The sequence below is a fragment of the Podarcis melisellensis genome (assembly GCF_964234715.1).
Source record: "Podarcis melisellensis genome assembly, chromosome: 4".
Taxonomy (NCBI): Eukaryota; Metazoa; Chordata; class Lepidosauria; order Squamata; family Lacertidae; genus Podarcis; species Podarcis melisellensis.
Genome location: NC_138531.1, coordinates 67,317,205 through 67,334,856, shown reverse-complemented (window position 1 = coordinate 67,334,856; position 17,652 = coordinate 67,317,205). Strand labels below are relative to the sequence as shown.

Sequence of the window (17,652 nt, the reverse complement as noted above, 5' to 3'; positions counted from 1 at the left end):
ATGTCTCCTAGCCCTCACCTTTAATGGTTTTCATTGCTTCTTTCAAATATTAGGAGCGTCAGCGGCTGGAGACCATTCTTAACCTGTGTGCAGAATATTCCAAGCCAGACAGTGATCCTGCCACTGTCACAACTGTAGCCGATGTTCAGAAAATCAATAAAGAACTTGAAAAGCTTCAGGTATCTGAGGAAGATTCTGTCTTTGACGATTCTCAGATGACTCCCGAAACAAGATTCAGAAATCACTTACAGATGCCAACCGGAGATTCCGACTTCTCTGAGTTCAGTGATCTAGGTCAAAATGCTATGGGATTCTTTACTCCCAGAGGGATGAGAACAAATAAACATTTAGGTGACAACAGGACAACATCACCCTTACCTTCTTCTCCCTTCTTGAAGAGTGCCAATGAATCGTCCTACCTGAGCATCATGTCCAAGGTAATGGCAAATACTTTATAAGACAAATTGACTGGGGATCCCGTTCTGTGTTAGATCAGTTACCATGAGAAATAGTTAAAATCCACAAGTTTCAATCGCAAACCTGCATTTATATATATGTTTAGCTTAGAAATGCCAGATTTGAGGCCACAATCCAGATAAGTGCAAAGTAGCACTTTGTAAGTTCTTTTCTGAACAGCACCAACCTCCTCTTCACGGACAGGTCCCAATGCTGTTTGTTAGTGACTGACTGCCACTGCCAGGGGGAGGACCTACTTGGTTTTCAGCTGCCATCACTGTTGGACAACCAAAGAAAGAGAGCCCAGTTCATATAGTAGTGCAGGCTACATTCAAGGCTGCCACACTGTGGCAGCATACAGGAAGTGCACCAATCAGAGCAACGGATGGGAAGTGAAGCCATTGCAAAATACGCAACCCGATCAATATTCAAAAATAAAAGCTGGTGACTTCTTTTCTTTTCAAGGCTGACATATGGTCCAAATGAAACAACAAGTAGCTGTCAGTTAGACCTTTCTTATGCCTCTGGACGTTACTTTTTTCTAGAGAGAGAGAAAATAAAAAGGGGGCAATAAGTACTCTTGTCTCTCTCAAAGTGGTCTTCGTTGAACTGTCCACAAGTGTGGTGTGATGCTATTTGAAAGAGAGGATTCATGATGTCTGGGTGTGCTCAGTTGCCTCCAGGAAACACAGAATGTTGAATGTCAGCCGGTAAAGGAAAACTAGGATGAGAAAAGTGAATTCGCATCCTCAAGCCCTTTAGACCTTATAGTATCCTGTACTAGAGAATGGCATGGTGCCTGGAACTGTCAACGCAAGCACTGCACATCCCACTGAGCTACGATTAGCAGACTGCGAATGGTTTTGGGAGGGCAGAAAGAGAAGGGAATCCAGGCTGCAGTTTTTTCGACACCCCGAAGAGATCGGAATTGACTTTTTAGAAAAATTGAACCCTGAATCTTTAGGTCTTAGTAGAAGTGTTGTGCTATCATGGGATCAGCATACTAATTTTTCAGAACTTAAAACGCTCTGCACAGAGCTCGCAGGAGGCAGATGCTGCTGTGTATTGTTGGTGAAAAGGGAATCGTATAAGAAAAAATGTATTATTGTTGCAGCAGTGACCAACTGGGTTAGGCTGAGAATGAGGGACAGTCCTGTTAGTTTCTCCCTCTTGGAACATTCTTCATAAGGAGAGAGAAATGTATGGAATTGTTCCATGCCACCTTTATACTTCTTTCCCTGTCAAAGCACATAGTGCTGTTCCTGGGGTGATGTGCTGTACTGCTATATGAACTGGCCCACACCCTGCAGTAATCATCTAGTCCCTTCTTCATGTGCCTCCTCTGCTTGATTATAATGTGCCCCCCTTTATCTTTACAGGATTGTGGTCTTGCATCTCTTCCTTGTGATTATACTTTGCCTCCTATAAGTGAGGAGCCCTGTTGTTAATTCTCCGCTAGGAAGGTGAAACCCAAGCTGCAGTGTTAGAAATAGCTGAGCAGGGATTCTTGTGAAAAGGGGGCTTTCCTGTTAGGATTACTAGTGCTAGTAAGGAGTACAGTTCATTTAAAAAAGAAATCTGTTATATTATGTTAATAGCAATAGCAGTGATCACTTGAATGCAATTCATTATTTGTTCTAAAATGCCAGAGTTGCAGCTCCAAAACTGTATTGCTTAATAGACGTCTGAGAGAAGGACATATGGTTTAGTAATATAAGGCAAAGGACGGAGAATAGGAACTGAGTCCTGGGTGTAGTTCTGATACTGAGAAATACTCTTGTAACCTTATGCAACTAATTTGCCCTCTGAAGACTAACCAGCCCCCCTTGGAACACAAAAGCCATAGTCAGGACACCAGGGATGCAGTCCTAAGCACAGGCAATGTGTGAATAAACCTGAAGAGATTGTTGTGCTATCAGTCTCTGCCTGTGCTAGGGTTTAAAGCAGTTTGATGCAGGCAGCGCTTTTCTTTCTATTAAAAAAAATGTTTAGGGGTACTCTCATTTTGACTCAAGAAAATCACCATTTTATAGTTCAAATCGGGAAAAATAAATACAGTAAGTGGACAAAAGTACAAAGATTCACAAACTGTTTAGGAGTATGTGTACCCCTGCATCCCCCCAGGGAAAAAAGCACAGGATGCAGAAGATTGTTGCTCAGAAAATAGCCTTGACACTAGTTTTTGTATCTTCCTGTATTGTCCAATAGGTAAACGGTTAGGAGTTTTGAAACAGCACCTTTGAGGAATATGAGAAAACAGTATTAACAAAGGAGGGGGGAAATCTGATTTATAAAGTGTAATTTTGCTGCTGTTGTTCTTAAAAATCTGCTGACATAAGCAATGTTTTGGGCCTGGTATTTTTAGACAATACTAAGAGCAGTTGTTGGGGTGGGGGTAGAGCAATGAGAAAACGTACATTTTGGGAACTTGTATTTTTAAAAAGTAACAACACTTCCTTGTTGTTCTTTCAGACACCAGAGTGCATAAGTGATGAACAAAGATCACTGGAGCTTAATCAGATGGAAGAACAGCGCATTATAATACTGAATAACTTGGAAGAACTTGAACAGAAGGTCAAAGATTTAAATGATCAGATGGATGAGTCCTCTAGGGAGGTATAAAAAGTATTTTCTTTGTTTTTATCTGATTAGATTTGAGTCTCTATCTTGCTGCAAGAAGCTGCAGGTATACATAAAACAAGGCTAGAGAACCGCTAGCCCATGGATCAGACCTGGTCTTCTGGTGGGTCCAAATTGGCCCCCTATTTCCCCCCAAGCCATGCTCACCTGCCTATCACCTGATGATTGACAGGTGGCTCTGCCCACCTGTCAAAGTTGGCATATAGCTTGGTGGGGAGATAACCATCTGTTCAACTGGGCCAAAAGGATACCCTGCCCGTGGTACAGTGGTCATCATGCCACCGCATGTATTTTGTGAACACATGAAGGCACCATAGCTGTCAACTTTTCCCTCCCCCCCCCCCTTTTTAAGGGAAATTCCCTTATTCTGAATAGGATTCCTCGAAAGAAAAGGGAAAAGTTGACAGCTATGGAAGGCACAGCAAGAATGTGCCTTTTACAGTAGCTATACTCATGATGCTGATAAACCTACTGGCCACACTCCTTAGCACCAGCACATTGGGTGTTAGCGTTTATTTTTAGTCCCATGCAAATGACAGCCCAATAGCACATCCAAGCGAAGGGTGCTATAGCAGCTTGGGGTGGGGGTTGGTGATCCTCATTGGGACAACAGCTTGGATCTTGGTGCCTAATCTATAAACCACACTATATTCAAGGGGGCTTACCCTCTAGAAAGTGTGTTTAGGATTGCAGAGTCATGTAAGTAATGATGAAAATTTGCAAATATGAACTGCAAAGTATTAATTGGGAGTACTGCAGAGGTATCTGCCATAGCCAAAACATAAGGAAATGAATGGCACCATTAAATTATAAATCCCTTCTGAATTCTGCTTTACTTGGGATCTCACATTGCCAAAAACAACCTGCAAATCACTCAGTTCCTAGTGAATAACCTTAGTAAAGGGGGAGCAGCTGTTGCAAAAGGAATCAACATAACGTGTCATGAGGAAGTGAAAATACTACAAGCAGACAGAAGCAGAAGCACTAGAAAGTTCTTGAAAAATTGCCAACTTTGGATTCCGTTTTCAATAGCATGCTGTTTTTGTACATGTCTTAAACTATCTCAAGAGAAGGTAATGTGGCTTTGCATCACAGTGTGTTTTATAATATGCAGAATGCATGAATAGGCCTTCAAAAAGTGTGTGTCAGTATTTCTTTGTGAGCTGGCTTGAGGCTGAGAAAATTTTTTCGTGTTCTTAGATGGATATGGAATGTGCCCTATTGGATGGGGAGCAGAAATCTGAAACAGCTGAACTTCTCAAGGAGAAGGAAATACTGGATCATTTAAACAGGAAGATAGCCGAGCTGGAGAGAAATGCCATTGGTGAAAAGACCAAGGTAAATAAAGTTATGGTATCCCAGTTTTAATTATATTTTTGTGCAGAACTGGAATTTCAGTAACTGGTATTTTCAAAAGAAAATAGTGTGTCATGGTGCATTGTTTTAAGATGAAATAACAAATTATGTGAACTAATTTAGAAGCCACTTGCTGGCTGCTGGCTAGAGTTGTGGAAATTAAAAAAGAAAGATAACTTGAACTTAGTATGGGTTTTGTTGGGCATTGATGCTATAATTAGTTACTTATTGAAGAAACACACAGTTATTAAGAGAACACACAACGTGTTGAATTAGGAAGAATGAGAACGAACGCTGCAATCATTTGCAGTTACCTGGGAGTAAGTCAAATTAAATTCAGTGAGATTTTCTCTGCATTTTAATGTGGTGTCTACAGTCTTTTTCTTACTGTGTATGTTCAGCAATTTTAATAATGTCATCTGCAATGGGTTTCCTTCATAGTAGTGAAAATCTTGAGAATTTTATTTACCTCACATGGCTACATATTTTTAGCTTAAGTACATTAAATTTTGTATGCCTGAAATTTGCTCTCCTAAACATAATGTTTTGATAACCTGCTACAGAATACTGAAGGGACAAAAGGAAACAAAAATCGAAATTGCAAAAGAGCATTGAACATGGAATTACATTAAATCATTTTTTGTGTAATGTGGAAGTCAATGTGCAAATACTGTAACATTTTAATGAAATGTTGTCACATTCCAGAAATTCAAGATTATGTAAAAATGAGAATCTACATAATCACTAAATTAGGTCCAAAGTTGTGTGCCAGTAAAAAAACATACCCCATGGCCATAGCTTTTAGGAATGTGAGAAGTGATGTGCATACCCTTTCAGCAGTCCTCTTACATCGGTCCTCCTATTGGGAACTCTTGTATAGAACTTACCTCAATGGAGCATGCATTGGGCATCAAATTTAAAAGCTGCTGAATGCAAGCTCTGCTTGCAGAGAAACCATCTAGAGCACATTGCGAGGCTCCTGCTTGTTCATTTGCAGCTGCAGCTTTAGCCATCCCACATCTGTCCTGACGTTCTATGAGGTTCAGTGTGTATGGCTGTGGAAAGACAGTTTCATGGGCCAAATTAGGGTGCCTGTAACTAAAATTCACCCAACAGAGAGAAGATTTACACTGCCTTCACAACCGTTAGCAGTTATAAAAATAATAATATAATTTTATTATATATACATTATTTATACATTATTATATATATTATTGTATTATATTATAGTATATATTTAGAGTTTGACCAAACTGTGGGAGGCAGTGGAAGACAGGAGTGCCTGGCGTGCTCTGGTCCATGGGGCCACGAAGAGTCGGACACGACTAAACGACTAAACAACAACAACAACATATTTAGATTGCAGCTTAATGTATGTAGGAGATGCACTAGTTAGGATTGCTCTGTGAGTTCTGTTTTTTAACATGCTGTTCCTGAAAGAACCATTGGAAGAAATGGTTTTGTATCTTCTAGTTTCTAGTGGTTTACAAATGGTTTGATGATACTGTATTGACGTGAATCTAATGTGCCATCAAACCTAATGCACACCCTAATTTTTGTGACATAATTTGGCCAAAAAAGGTGCGCCTTACACTCGAGTAAATACGGTAGTTGTAAGGAGCAGCTGTAGTTCACACCTGCATCCTTCCCATGTATCATTTTGACTCCTTCAGTATCTTCCTTCAGCCTTAAAGCCCGTGTGGTATCATTTCCCCACTCGTATTCCGTTTTCTGGTATTGCTGTTCACTTCTGAACAGCTGTTCTGATCTCTTCCACCAGTGAATGGAGATCTGTGAATAGTGAAATGATATCTGTGTACAACTTATGAAAGACAAAACCATTTCATTCATAAAAATATATAGCACAAATGATGGCAGGTCTGTTTTGCGGTGGTGATAGCTTGATGTTTATGGAAAGAGTTAAGACTGGAATTAATTGCTGATCTAGGCACCTGTTTGACAGGAAGTCTTATGCAAAGTCATCTGACCGTTTAAGGACACCTGCTTCAGAAGCTTGTGAAATTCTTAAGAGATATCATGAATGAAAACATAATCAGCTTTCCATCTGCATGCTTAAAATAGACTAAAGGGAGAATTTTCATATTACTTGTAATCTTATTCATCTACTTCAAAGACCATAGACACGATACAACACGCTGAAGAATATTGAACCACTTATGCTTTCACAGTAATTTACTGCAAAGCAAATCCCATTGTTCTGCAGCAATTGAAAAGGAAACTGCACATTCACAACCACCTGAGTAGGTTATATTAAGTTAAAATGTTTTGAATAAAATTGAACCTAGTTTACTTGATTTCTTAATTTGCAGGAAGACTAAATTCAACGTCAGCAAAAAAAATAAAATGCCAGCATTATAAGACTACCACTGAATTTAGGCTGTGTACTATTTGCTAATGTGGAATAAAAGATGAAGAATCAGTGGAGCTTGGATAAATGTTCGTAGGACAGACAATTAGTACAAAAGAAGAGCTTTGCTGCTTTAAGCCAAAGGTCCATAGAGCCAACACAATGCCTCTAGGATGCTTCTGGCAACTCCACATCCAAGGCATGAAAGCAACATACATTCCCTGAACATGGAGGTGCCTCACAGCCATATAGACAGGCATATCCTCTTCCATGACTTTCTCTAAACTAGTAGCCATCATCACTGTGGCACCTGTGGCAATGAGTTCCATAAGTTGGGTGGTGGGGCTATATGCACTTTGCTCTGTCTGCCTAGAATCTGTTGTTAATCTCTTTCTTTGGATGACCTTGAGTGTTTAAATCTTCACATTATGGATAATTTTATAATATTTTATCCTAGGTGTGGGGAACCTTTTCCAGGCTGTGGACTGTATTCCTTCATGGGGCAGAGTTGCCACATGCTAGTGGTGGGAAGGGGCTAGAGCAATAGATGCAAATCTTACTTTTGCACATTCTAGCCATGCAAAAGTTGGAAGTTTCTACACAGAGAGATGCATCTCTGCATCCTGACAAACAAGATGCAGTAATCTCAGATCAAGAACACATTCCAGCTAGGCCAAAGCACCCTAGGACAGGTACTGAGCAGTGTTTGTGAAAGGTGTGGCCTGGGAGGAATCTTGAAAGCCAGATGGAGGATCTTGGAGGGCTTCACATGAGGCCTAAGTTAAGCTTATTCTTCTGGTTTGTTATCCTTAATGAAGCTACAGTTTCCCATTTCAAATGCACAGGGAACTCTGGCTTAATGTAAGCCAGTACAGTGGTACCTCTAGTTATGAACCTAATTCGTTCCGGAGGTCCGTTCTTAATCTGAAACTGTTCTTAACTAGAGGTGTGCTTTCACTAATGGGGCCTCTTGCTGCCGCTGCACTGCCAGCACACGATTTCCGTTCTCATCCTGGGGCAAAGTTCTCAACTCGAGGTAACTCTTCCAGATTAGCGGAGTTTGTAACCTGAAACGCCTGTAACCCAAGGCATTTGTAACTCGGGGTACCACTGTATCTTGATATTGAAAGGAGGGGTGAGGGAGGAGCATATGTCTATGGTGCTCATTCTGGCTTTATAAACCATGGTTTATAAACCAGTTTATAAGCCATGGTTTATAAAGTCTTGGCCAACCATCTGACATTGCCAATGGGTAGTAAGCTTATTGAGTGCTTCTGTTATAAATTTAATATCAGTTTATAGAATCATATTGCTAATGGGAATGTAAAACATTACACCTGAATTTCATGTGGTCCAGCCCTAAGGCAGGAGACAGAATGCATTACTTTGCCCAGCCATCTCAGTTATAGCTTATTTGGGGTGACATTTTTTTTGCAGTTCAGAACCGACTTTCATATTTCCTGAACTTTCTTAAAATTATATTTAGGCTCTATGCAATTATACAGGCTGTATTTCTTAGACATGTATAAAATGTCCTTTTCCTATAGTGTAGCTTATATGGAATTATCTTCCCAGTGGAAAATGGCTTTGATATAAGATGAGACTGGTGAAAACAGGTGTACTCAGTGGAATTTCCCCTGTAGGAAAGAAGTTCCTTGCCTTGTTTGTGCATGTGTAGGGAACAGATAGGATTCACAGCTTCCAGCTACAGCTGGGAATCCAAGCAGCGACTCTTGACGGTGATATTTGACACGGTCACAGCTGCCAGAGAGGAAGGGAAGGGTATCCAGGATGGGCTGTGGCTCTTAACTTCCCCCTGCGGCTGGACCTCTGCCGCTTCCATTTCTCTGTTGCTGCTTATCTCCTGGTCAGGATCTCCCAGCTCTTCCTAATAGCAAAGATCTAGTGGAAAGGAAAACAGTGAGCTGCAGTCTCTATCATGCATGTTCACCTGGGTGGAAAAAGACCTCTCGTGACTAGGGGAAGGAAATGGAGGTTGGTGGCGGCAGCGCTAAGAAACAGGAGTTTGATCTGGGCTAGTTCCCAGCTGGATTCTTGGCTAAGCTTGTGGGTTCCTTTCCGGCATCAAAGGGTATGTAGTCAGTATGGGATTGGCTGCTCCACGAGATCCTCTAAACTGCGCATGTGCATGCATTCTAGGACTTCCTGAGTGCCAGAGAAAAATTCTGATTCTTTACTAGCATCACAAACTGCTGTTCAGTGTTTTGTAACTGTCTCGTTTACAACTTCCTGTGTTACTTGCTTATAGCTGCCTGGTGTGTCCCATCAAATCTGAGTCTTTTCCTGCCATTAACAAAATGCCTAAGTTGTGCAAAGGACTGCAGATGTAGTTGTCAGTAAAAAATACCCTACAAAGTCCTGCATAACATAAAGAGGAGATAAAGGAAACTATTGTTCTCTGGTTGAATGCTGGACAAATGTATTAAAGAGGTGTGGAGATTCACCCCTGCTTTAAACAAAAATATTGCAAAAGTCCTAGCCTCCTGTCGAGATCTAATTTGACAGGTTGGGGGATATGGATCATTTTGTTGCTTGTTCCATGTGATAATCATGAAACTGGACGTCAGCCCAGATCATAGCTTACCATGCAGAAGCGGTATGCTAGTCTGCCTCATTGCATCAGTTTTGCACCTTAGCTTGCATGATCAGGAGCAACAGGCCAGGAAGACGGACACTCAGGAAGCCAAGAACAAACCTTGGCTTCGTGATCACGGTTTGAGCAGGAAAAAGTAAAGCATGATTCTGAATTTGTGCATAGTGATAAGCCAAGCTTCATGGCTTGCTCTCCATCCCAGAAGAGGAGCAAAGTGGCAGCAATTTGGATAGTGTGCACTAGCATACTACTTGCTCGTGGTAAGCCACAAACCACAGTTTACTGTGATGTGCAAAGTTGGAACATTATATAGTTCTCTGTCTGGAAATTCTGAAAGGTTTTGGAGGTAAAGGATAGAGCCAGCTGCTGATTATTCATATGTCTTCCACTTGCACTTTTTTGTTCTATAAAGCATAGTTCTTGCACATATCAACATGCATCACATTCATAGCTGAATAGCACAAAACACATTCAGTAGAAATGTTTGCGCTAGTGAATTTTGTGCTTGGTGGGGTTTTTTTAAGAGTCCATAGGAGATGCTGCTTTGGCTTTAAGAAAAAGCATTCCTCTCTTTATTGAGACACCGCATCCTAAAAAGAAAAAGGAAATGGCTCTTCCACTTAGTCTCAGGTTTCCTTCTCCATCCGTAGCATGCAGCTGTTAGCCTCCCAAATTAACTGCTTCCCTTGTAAGATGAGCTCAATAACAGCCTTGTATTTAGCACCACTGTGCAATAAACTATGCTAGCTTTTCTCTGTAGCTTCCCTGTTACCCCAGCAAAGAAGAGTGAAATAGAAGCTCTGGAAATGCAGAAAAAGTATTTAAGGCTATACATAAGACAGAATAGACAGTAGCTGTCCAGAGTGGTATTTAGCTCTGCCATTGCCTATGGTACATGTGTTCATCTTTCCTGCCCCATCACAGTCTTTGCTCAAACCATTTCCCAGGTATTTTAAGCCATAACATATAAAGAACTACCTTCTAGCTTCAGAACTAGCAGTGCTCTCTAATATATATGGGCACCTATTGGACAGTGCCTACTGTGACATCTCTGGTGACATAACGCTTATCCCAGATTTCATTGCAAAGGCATAAAATCTTGTATTTTCTTTCCCAGCATATTCAAGAATCTTTATTATATTTTATGGTTTACTTTGGGAGTACAACTGCCTAGATCAGGAGCTGCAGGAAATCCCATCCAATCAATTTAATCATTCCACTGATCTGCATAATGTAATGGAAATAGCTGCATATAGTAAACAAAAAAGTTTGCCTACACTTGGCTTTCCCTTATTGTATATGCACAGCTGTCAACCTGCTACTGATAGACCAGAGCTGGAAAGTCACTCCTATTGCTGCTATAAACTACTGCTAATATTTAACATCAGCTGGCATTAGAGGAATGCTAGGTAGAAGTGCTTTCATCATGAGTGGTGCTCAGTCCTTTTAATCAAATAGCAAAGCTTAGGTTTGAAAAGCTGTTGACTTGCAAGACTTGTTGCACCAATCTAGTAAATACAGGCACCTTCACTGTACTGTTTTTGATGCCTGCTAAAAAAAATTTTGTTCAGACAAGCCTAGTCAGACATGTAATTTGATTATGTATGTATGTTTTTAAAACTGATAACTTTAGCTACATTTTGATAATTCCTTTATGTCTATATGTGTTTTATGTGTTGACTTTATTGGGATTTTCTTATGAATATGTTATATAAACTGCTTAGAGATTTTTATTTATCTAAGCAGTATATAAATATAGTTAAATAAATTGGAGAACCCATTTTGTACTGAAAAGTTTGTTGACAAAAGTGGCTATACATTACAATAAAAATAGATCAATTGCATTGATTGCTAAATCAGATTTGCGTTTGTAATGTATATTTGTCTGGCTGCCTTTGAAAACTTGCTCCAGAATTGCTTTTTTCTTGTGGGTAAGTATGCTGTTGCAATTTAAGGATAGGACCCAGAAGAGTCCCCACTGACAGTTTAGACAATTCAGCTGCTCAGCAGTTTAGTTTTTGTGCTTCAGTCATCTGTGGGATTGCAGTAATCCAGTTTATAAGGTTATTGGTCTTGTAAATATAAGCCATGCTTCCACGGACCTTTATGATCTCAGATACAAGCTTACTGGAGATCAAAAATAATGCATCTATCTTGCGTAATTGTTGTCCTAGGCACCAAACCAACATGTAGCAAATAGCACTGGTCAAGGTCACTTGACTGTTTGCAGAACGCTTGTCAGCGATAAATGCTTAATATATCAATTTCTGCTGTGGTTAAAAGAGTACTGGTTGTCTTAGATAGCCTCAGTTCCCATGCAGTGAATAGCAAACTGTGGACATCTTCTCACTTTGAGTGATAAATAAGTAGGTTGCTTCTTTCTTGAAATAAGCCATATTCTCTCTGTTGTCTTTTTGCAGTGGGGCAGTTTTGCACTGTGATTGCTGAAGGAGTATCCTCATACTCTCCCTGGCTCCTTTTTTAAATTATCAAATATGCTAGGCTATTTGCTAGGCTGAAAATATCCTTAGAAACCCATTGGCAACCTCAATAAGGATGCTGCAATAAAAGTCTGAAATAGTTCTTCCTTGCTTTGAATTTTTCATCTCAGCCAGGAATTATACTGCACAGGACATCTGATATAAATCAGCATGGCCAACAGTGTGTGCTTATTTATTAACCATGTTCAAATGCCACTCAGTAAGGAAAGTTCTCCAGTTGGCTTACAAAAGCAGTATAGATGTAGACTTGCAAAACTTTCAGAACATAAGAGCCTGTACTCACTGTGGCTGCCAGCCAGATGCCTATGAGAAGCCCGGCAGCGGTACTTCAAAACACAACAGCCCTTTTCCCACTTGTGATTTCCAGCAAGTGACTTATGACTTTGGAGATATAACATAGTTGTTGTGGCTGGTACCATTGCTAGCCTCTTCACTGACAGCCTGGACATTAAAACCTTATGCGGACTTTCAGCATGAGCATAGGGAGAATGGTGCTTGTGTCTCCCTTGGCGCATGGGGAAGAACAGCAACCCAGGGGGCCCTACACATCCATATGAAAATTGTGTAATTGGAACATCGTGTAAAAATGTAGCATACCAAGTACGTGGTTCACATCTATGTGTGGAAGTCCCTGTGTGGAATGCCTAGACTTTGGGGGTTGTGAGGGGGGCTGGAACTGGCATGATCCAACTCCCCCACCCTGACCCTGTATAGGGCTGGCTTCAGTGCCAGGAATAGCACATTCATGGGAAGAAGCAGAATGTGAAGAGGCGTTCAGCTACTGGTATTTACCTTCTTTCTTTTTTGGCCATACACTACTTATCTATTTTTTTTCTTTGCTGAAGCTGTTGTTTGCCCTATAGGACAAACATATAGGATCCTATATAATGCCTGCATGTTTCCTCCTTTGGGACAAAAAACACCCAGGTGGGGTTTAGTCAGAGTGGGGCAAACGCAAGAGGAATGTCTAGAGCATCTGTGTCAATGTTGGGTCTAACAAGTAAAGAAAAAAGGGTATCAAGATTAAAGCAGCCCAGTGTTAGGGTAATTAAGATGACAGCTTTTAATTGTGAAGTGCCTTCTGTGCTTGTTATGGCAGAATGCTCGACTACTAATCTGAAAAATAAAGGAGTAAATGCAGATAGGTAATACCTAGAATTCTTTAAATTATAGAAATCTTGGTGCAAAAAAGAGAGATATCTAGTGGAGAGTGATTCCTGCATGATCATACAGAACTACTGAAGTGTGTGACTTTCCTTCATTTTGTTATTAATTTTTACATGCACCCATATGCTAGCAGGAGCTGGGGCTGAATAACCTAGAATGGTCTGTTGGGAAGAGATGGGACCTAAACACAAAAAAAGTTATGTGCACTGGAAAATCTTAACTGTTCTTACTAGTCCAAGAAATACTTTCCCTGCATGAAACTGAAGTTGTTTGCAGCCGAAAGTACGTGTGACAAAGTATCCTATTGTTGGTCCCTGCTTCCAACTCCTATAAAGTTTCCAGGACATCTGTAGTTTTACAGGATGGATATACCCCTTAATATACAAACACAGTAAGTGAATGAAAAGAGTGGAATCCAGCTGGATGTGCTACAAAGATTGATGTTGCAGCTGTATGAAGCCCAGCAGTTGTTGCAGCAAAACAATGAACAATTAGGTTAATTTTGAACTAATGTGAAAGATTACTGTGCACATTGTATTGTCCACCACAAGTGGAACAGTGTGCCTTTTGTTGTTTCAGAGGAGGCACTCAGGATAAGAACATGTCCTTCTATATATGTGTATATCAATTTTGAACCAGTCATTGTTTAGGCACTGCATGAGGCAATCTGGGCTAGTGGTGCAGCAATAAAATCGCTAGCATATTTACAAGGGGTTGGACGAGATGATCCTGACCGTCCCTTTCCGTCTCTGCAATTCTATGATTCCATGAACCATAAGTATAGGAATTAAACAGCTGGCAGAGCACATGTAAGCTGATACAGCTTGCTTATTGGCAACTTGAGTCATATCTGCAATTCTTTCATTAGTGTGTTTAAAAGCCTTGAATAATTGCAGAACTTTGGTGACTGTACTATTTTTCCAACAAAATGCTGCGGTCTGAAGTATGTTGTTCTTCTGCAGTAAAAGTTCTGTTTTAAAAACTGAAACTGTAACACTTACATGAGTTGTTTACTGAAAATATGGTTTCAGATATAAGACAGGATCTAGTCCTATAACTAGATGCAATGAATGATGTTTTTCTAGATCTGTGTGTCTAAAAGGTTTTGTTCTGGAGAAGTCGAAAAGTCTTATGACATGCTTATCAGAAACACAGAAAGACACAAATTTAACATATTTTAATCTGCATTAAAAGAAAAGTGCATACTATGGAATTCCTTTCATCTTCAAAATAGGGACTGGATGTCTTGAGAGCCAAATTTATATTGGAGGTCATTATAGCATTCCCTTTAGGGCAAATTGAACCAGTCCTGTTCATTCAGCATGTTTGATTTCTGAAACAGAATTTCCTGTTCCAAACCGATACGCTGTGCCTCAGTTCATCCTTTCACTGCTTATAAACTATTAAAAACCATCATTCTTGTCCCCTCTGCCTGTTACTTCTGTGTCATTCTGGGTAGTATTCTATTTAGTTTGCTTTGTAAAATCTCACCCTTTTCTGTCCTTCTCTCATTTGAAGACTAACATGCTACTGATTCAATTTCTAAATTGCTAGTGTCCCATTGATCTTGAAAGTACTAAAGGATGCCATTTCTTGTATATATAAAAAAGCATTGTGACACTGCCTATTGCAGTCAAATTACAAACCCACCTCTTAAGTTGATTAGTTTCTACTAATCAATGTCCTAGATCCAGTACCATGTTCTGAAAAATCTAAATTTAATTAATGAAATTTACTGTGCAGCTGGGATGAGTATACCCACAAATTATATATGTGTAGCACCTGATCTTTCCAAAGTCCAAATTTAACGGAGGCAAAATTCCAGCCTTAATGGAGCTGAACTTTATGGATGGTAGAGAGAAGTATGAAATAATTCGGACAAAGCAAACCTTTATATTTTATTTCAGTTTCCAAGGTTTGAGGGTGGATGCAAATTGCCTCAAGCGAAGTGGTCGTTGCTTAGCAGTTTGCCATGTGGCATCTGTATCCTTCAACCATACAGTTTTTAGCCTAGCATTACCATCCCTCTGCACTTTGAAGTGACTCTTATCCAGCCTTCTGAATCCATCTTCAGAGTCTCTGTTTCGCAATGGAGAACTTGCCTTTGTGCACCTGAGACATAATCAATAAATGTTAACGTATGTCAACTAACCATTCTTTAGCATCTGCCAGGTTTATTAATATTATACCTAGATTCTGCTGTGGCACATGAAAATTAGCCACAGCCTTCCAGCATGTTTAAGCATCCCTGCTACAACCTTTAGGACCGATCCTATCCCCGCCACTCAACCCTGCTCCATGTGCCATCAGAATCACTAACAACTGCTTTGGGTTTGAAGGTAATTCTGTTCTTTATTTTTCTGGTTCAAACTCCAGGAAAAAATAAAGCTTGATGCTCAGAGGGAAAAACTAGAAAAGCTTCAGGAGGTTTATACCGAGCAGAAGACACAGCTTGATAATTGCCCTGAGTCCATGCGGGAACAATTGCAACAGCAGCTAAACAGGGTCAGTAGCATGGATTCCTCTGTTTTTTGTGAAAGCACAAGTGTTGAAAGACGACTTGCTGACTGCCTCTCATCGCAGGGGTTTACTGGTTTTCTGCACTGCTAACAGGATTGTTGCATGGTGATGAATAAACAGAATGTGAAGGGCTGGATTAAAAATTGGTTTGTGATACATACTTTAAAAGTTGCCAACCAGTTAATGTTTAGCACCCCTTGGCTGTTGGCAAATCAGAGTTGTGTGTGCCTGTGTTTGTGTACTTGTGATGTTTAGTTGAGCTTTAGGGTAATTTGCTGTAAGCGTGTTGGATAAATTCTTGAGTCTAATAACTGCACTTAGCTATCTAATTTTAGCCCTCATTATGTTTGCAGTTGCTTTTAAGTTTCCCTTTGCCACCACTATGAAATTGTTTCCTCCTTTAAAGTTGTTTCTTACCTGTTGAACAAAATCTGGTTTTTTTTTTAAAAAATTATTTATTAAATTTCAAGAAAAAAAGAGGGGGGAAATCACTGTTGCCGTAGAAGCTGTTTCAAAATTATAGCTAGGCGACTATGCAGGTTCACCCACCCACATTCAGTGGGCTTTCCTTTGTTTTGTTTTGTGTAAATTAACCCCCCACAATATTGAGACATGGAAGCGTTTTTGGGACAGTGAGAAGGAATAAGCTAGAATACAATGCCAGAAGAAATTCCAGTTCAGACACATTCTTAGTTTACACTTTCACCCCAATGTTGAATAAAAGAATTCTAAATGGAAATTAGCTACATATTCAAGGCATGCTGCTTGGCATATTAAGTGTTAATTAATGGAGTTCTGCTAACACCATAGATTAGAGGTGAAGACATGTGGTCCTACAGATGTTGTTGGACTCCAACATCGACCCCCACTCAGCATGACCAATACTCACAGAAGATGTGAATTGTGGTCCCGCTACAGCCTCCCCATCCCTGCCATAGACAGAGAATTCTGTCCTTCAACAGCTTCGCTTGCCATATTGTTGCAAAAGAACACTCATCTATCCAGGATTTGGCTCACCATTATAAGACACTTGGTGATGACCATCCATAGACCAAAACAAGATTTCTTTCCCAATATTCCATTTAGATCCGTTTCCCCTTTTTATTATGGAAGCTGCTTTCTTGAACTAAGGGAGACCAGAGTTTTAAACAGCATCTCCTGAATTTCCCAGTTCATACTTAAGACACGAATTCCACATTAGGTGGAATTCTGTATAAATTTCACTTCACTTTTTAATGCTAATGTAGCTTTTGGAGGTTACAGTGGTGGAAGGGGATGTGGGGGAGAGCTGCATACTATCTTTCCATTCATTTGCTTTTCATCCATCTTAAATTTGGTCATCAAGAGTCACAGAACTAGCATCCCTGGAGAATGAGGTAAGAGGGAAGTGAGGTCAAGCCTGTTGGGTGTTCCTTTCCTTGCTTCTTAACTCTTTTTATCATTACATCTGCATAGTTCTAGATCATCTCATGGTTGTGCTGAACTGTGACCAAAAGATCATTACACGGGTGGGACACTCAGCCTATTGATCTGCTATTCAATATCACAATTTGATTTAAGGATGTATATAATCCTTTTTAACATCCAGTCAACAGTTCAAAAAACAATATAAAGGTCATAAATAGCTGTTCTTCTTTTTTTAAAAGGTCTTAGAGTGTGATCTTATGCACAATAACTTGAACTTCCTGAGCCTTATTTTTGTTTGGGATGGTGCTGCATGCCTACTTTCGCTAATGATATACAACTTTAAAAAATATATATACCATGACTTTTGTTGTTAAAGGATGCTGACTTGCTGGAGGTAGAAAGCAAACACTTTGAAGATCTGGAGTTTCAGCAGCTTGAAAATGAGAGCAGGTTAGATGAGGAGAAGGAGAACTTAACACAGCAGCTCCTGCGTGAGGTGGCTGAATATCAACGCAACATTGTCAGTAGAAAGGTAAAATTGCTTTAAAAATAAAGTAGGTAATATCATTGCTTTTTGTGGTTTGGTTCCATTTCGTTCTGGCCAATTACTGGCCAGTTCAGTA

The 17,652-nt window shown here is 40.1% G+C and overlaps 1 protein-coding gene and 1 long non-coding RNA gene across 6 annotated transcripts in view; one reads left to right on the top strand and one right to left on the bottom strand.

Moving 5' to 3' along the window:
* PHLDB2 (pleckstrin homology like domain family B member 2) overlaps positions 1–17,652 on the top strand; it is a 73,759-nt gene that overhangs the window by 32,680 nt on the left and 23,427 nt on the right. For 4 of the 5 annotated variants that reach the window (XM_081908367.1, XM_081908370.1, XM_081908369.1 and 1 more), the window contains exons 4-8: positions 54–437; positions 2,929–3,072; positions 4,297–4,434; positions 15,479–15,607; positions 17,406–17,561. In XM_081908367.1, the coding sequence (XP_081764493.1) occupies positions 54–437; positions 2,929–3,072; positions 4,297–4,434; positions 15,479–15,607; positions 17,406–17,561 (951 nt within the window). The remainder of the gene's footprint in view (positions 1–53; positions 438–2,928; positions 3,073–4,296; positions 4,435–15,478; positions 15,608–17,405; positions 17,562–17,652) is intronic. The other variant, XM_081908371.1, reaches the window with a different exon arrangement.
* The window catches only part of LOC309368484, a 28,390-nt gene continuing 21,979 nt past the window's right edge, over positions 11,242–17,652 (bottom strand). The window contains exon 3 of the long non-coding RNA XR_014167775.1: positions 11,242–15,214. This is a non-coding gene — a long non-coding RNA (uncharacterized lncRNA). The remainder of the gene's footprint in view (positions 15,215–17,652) is intronic.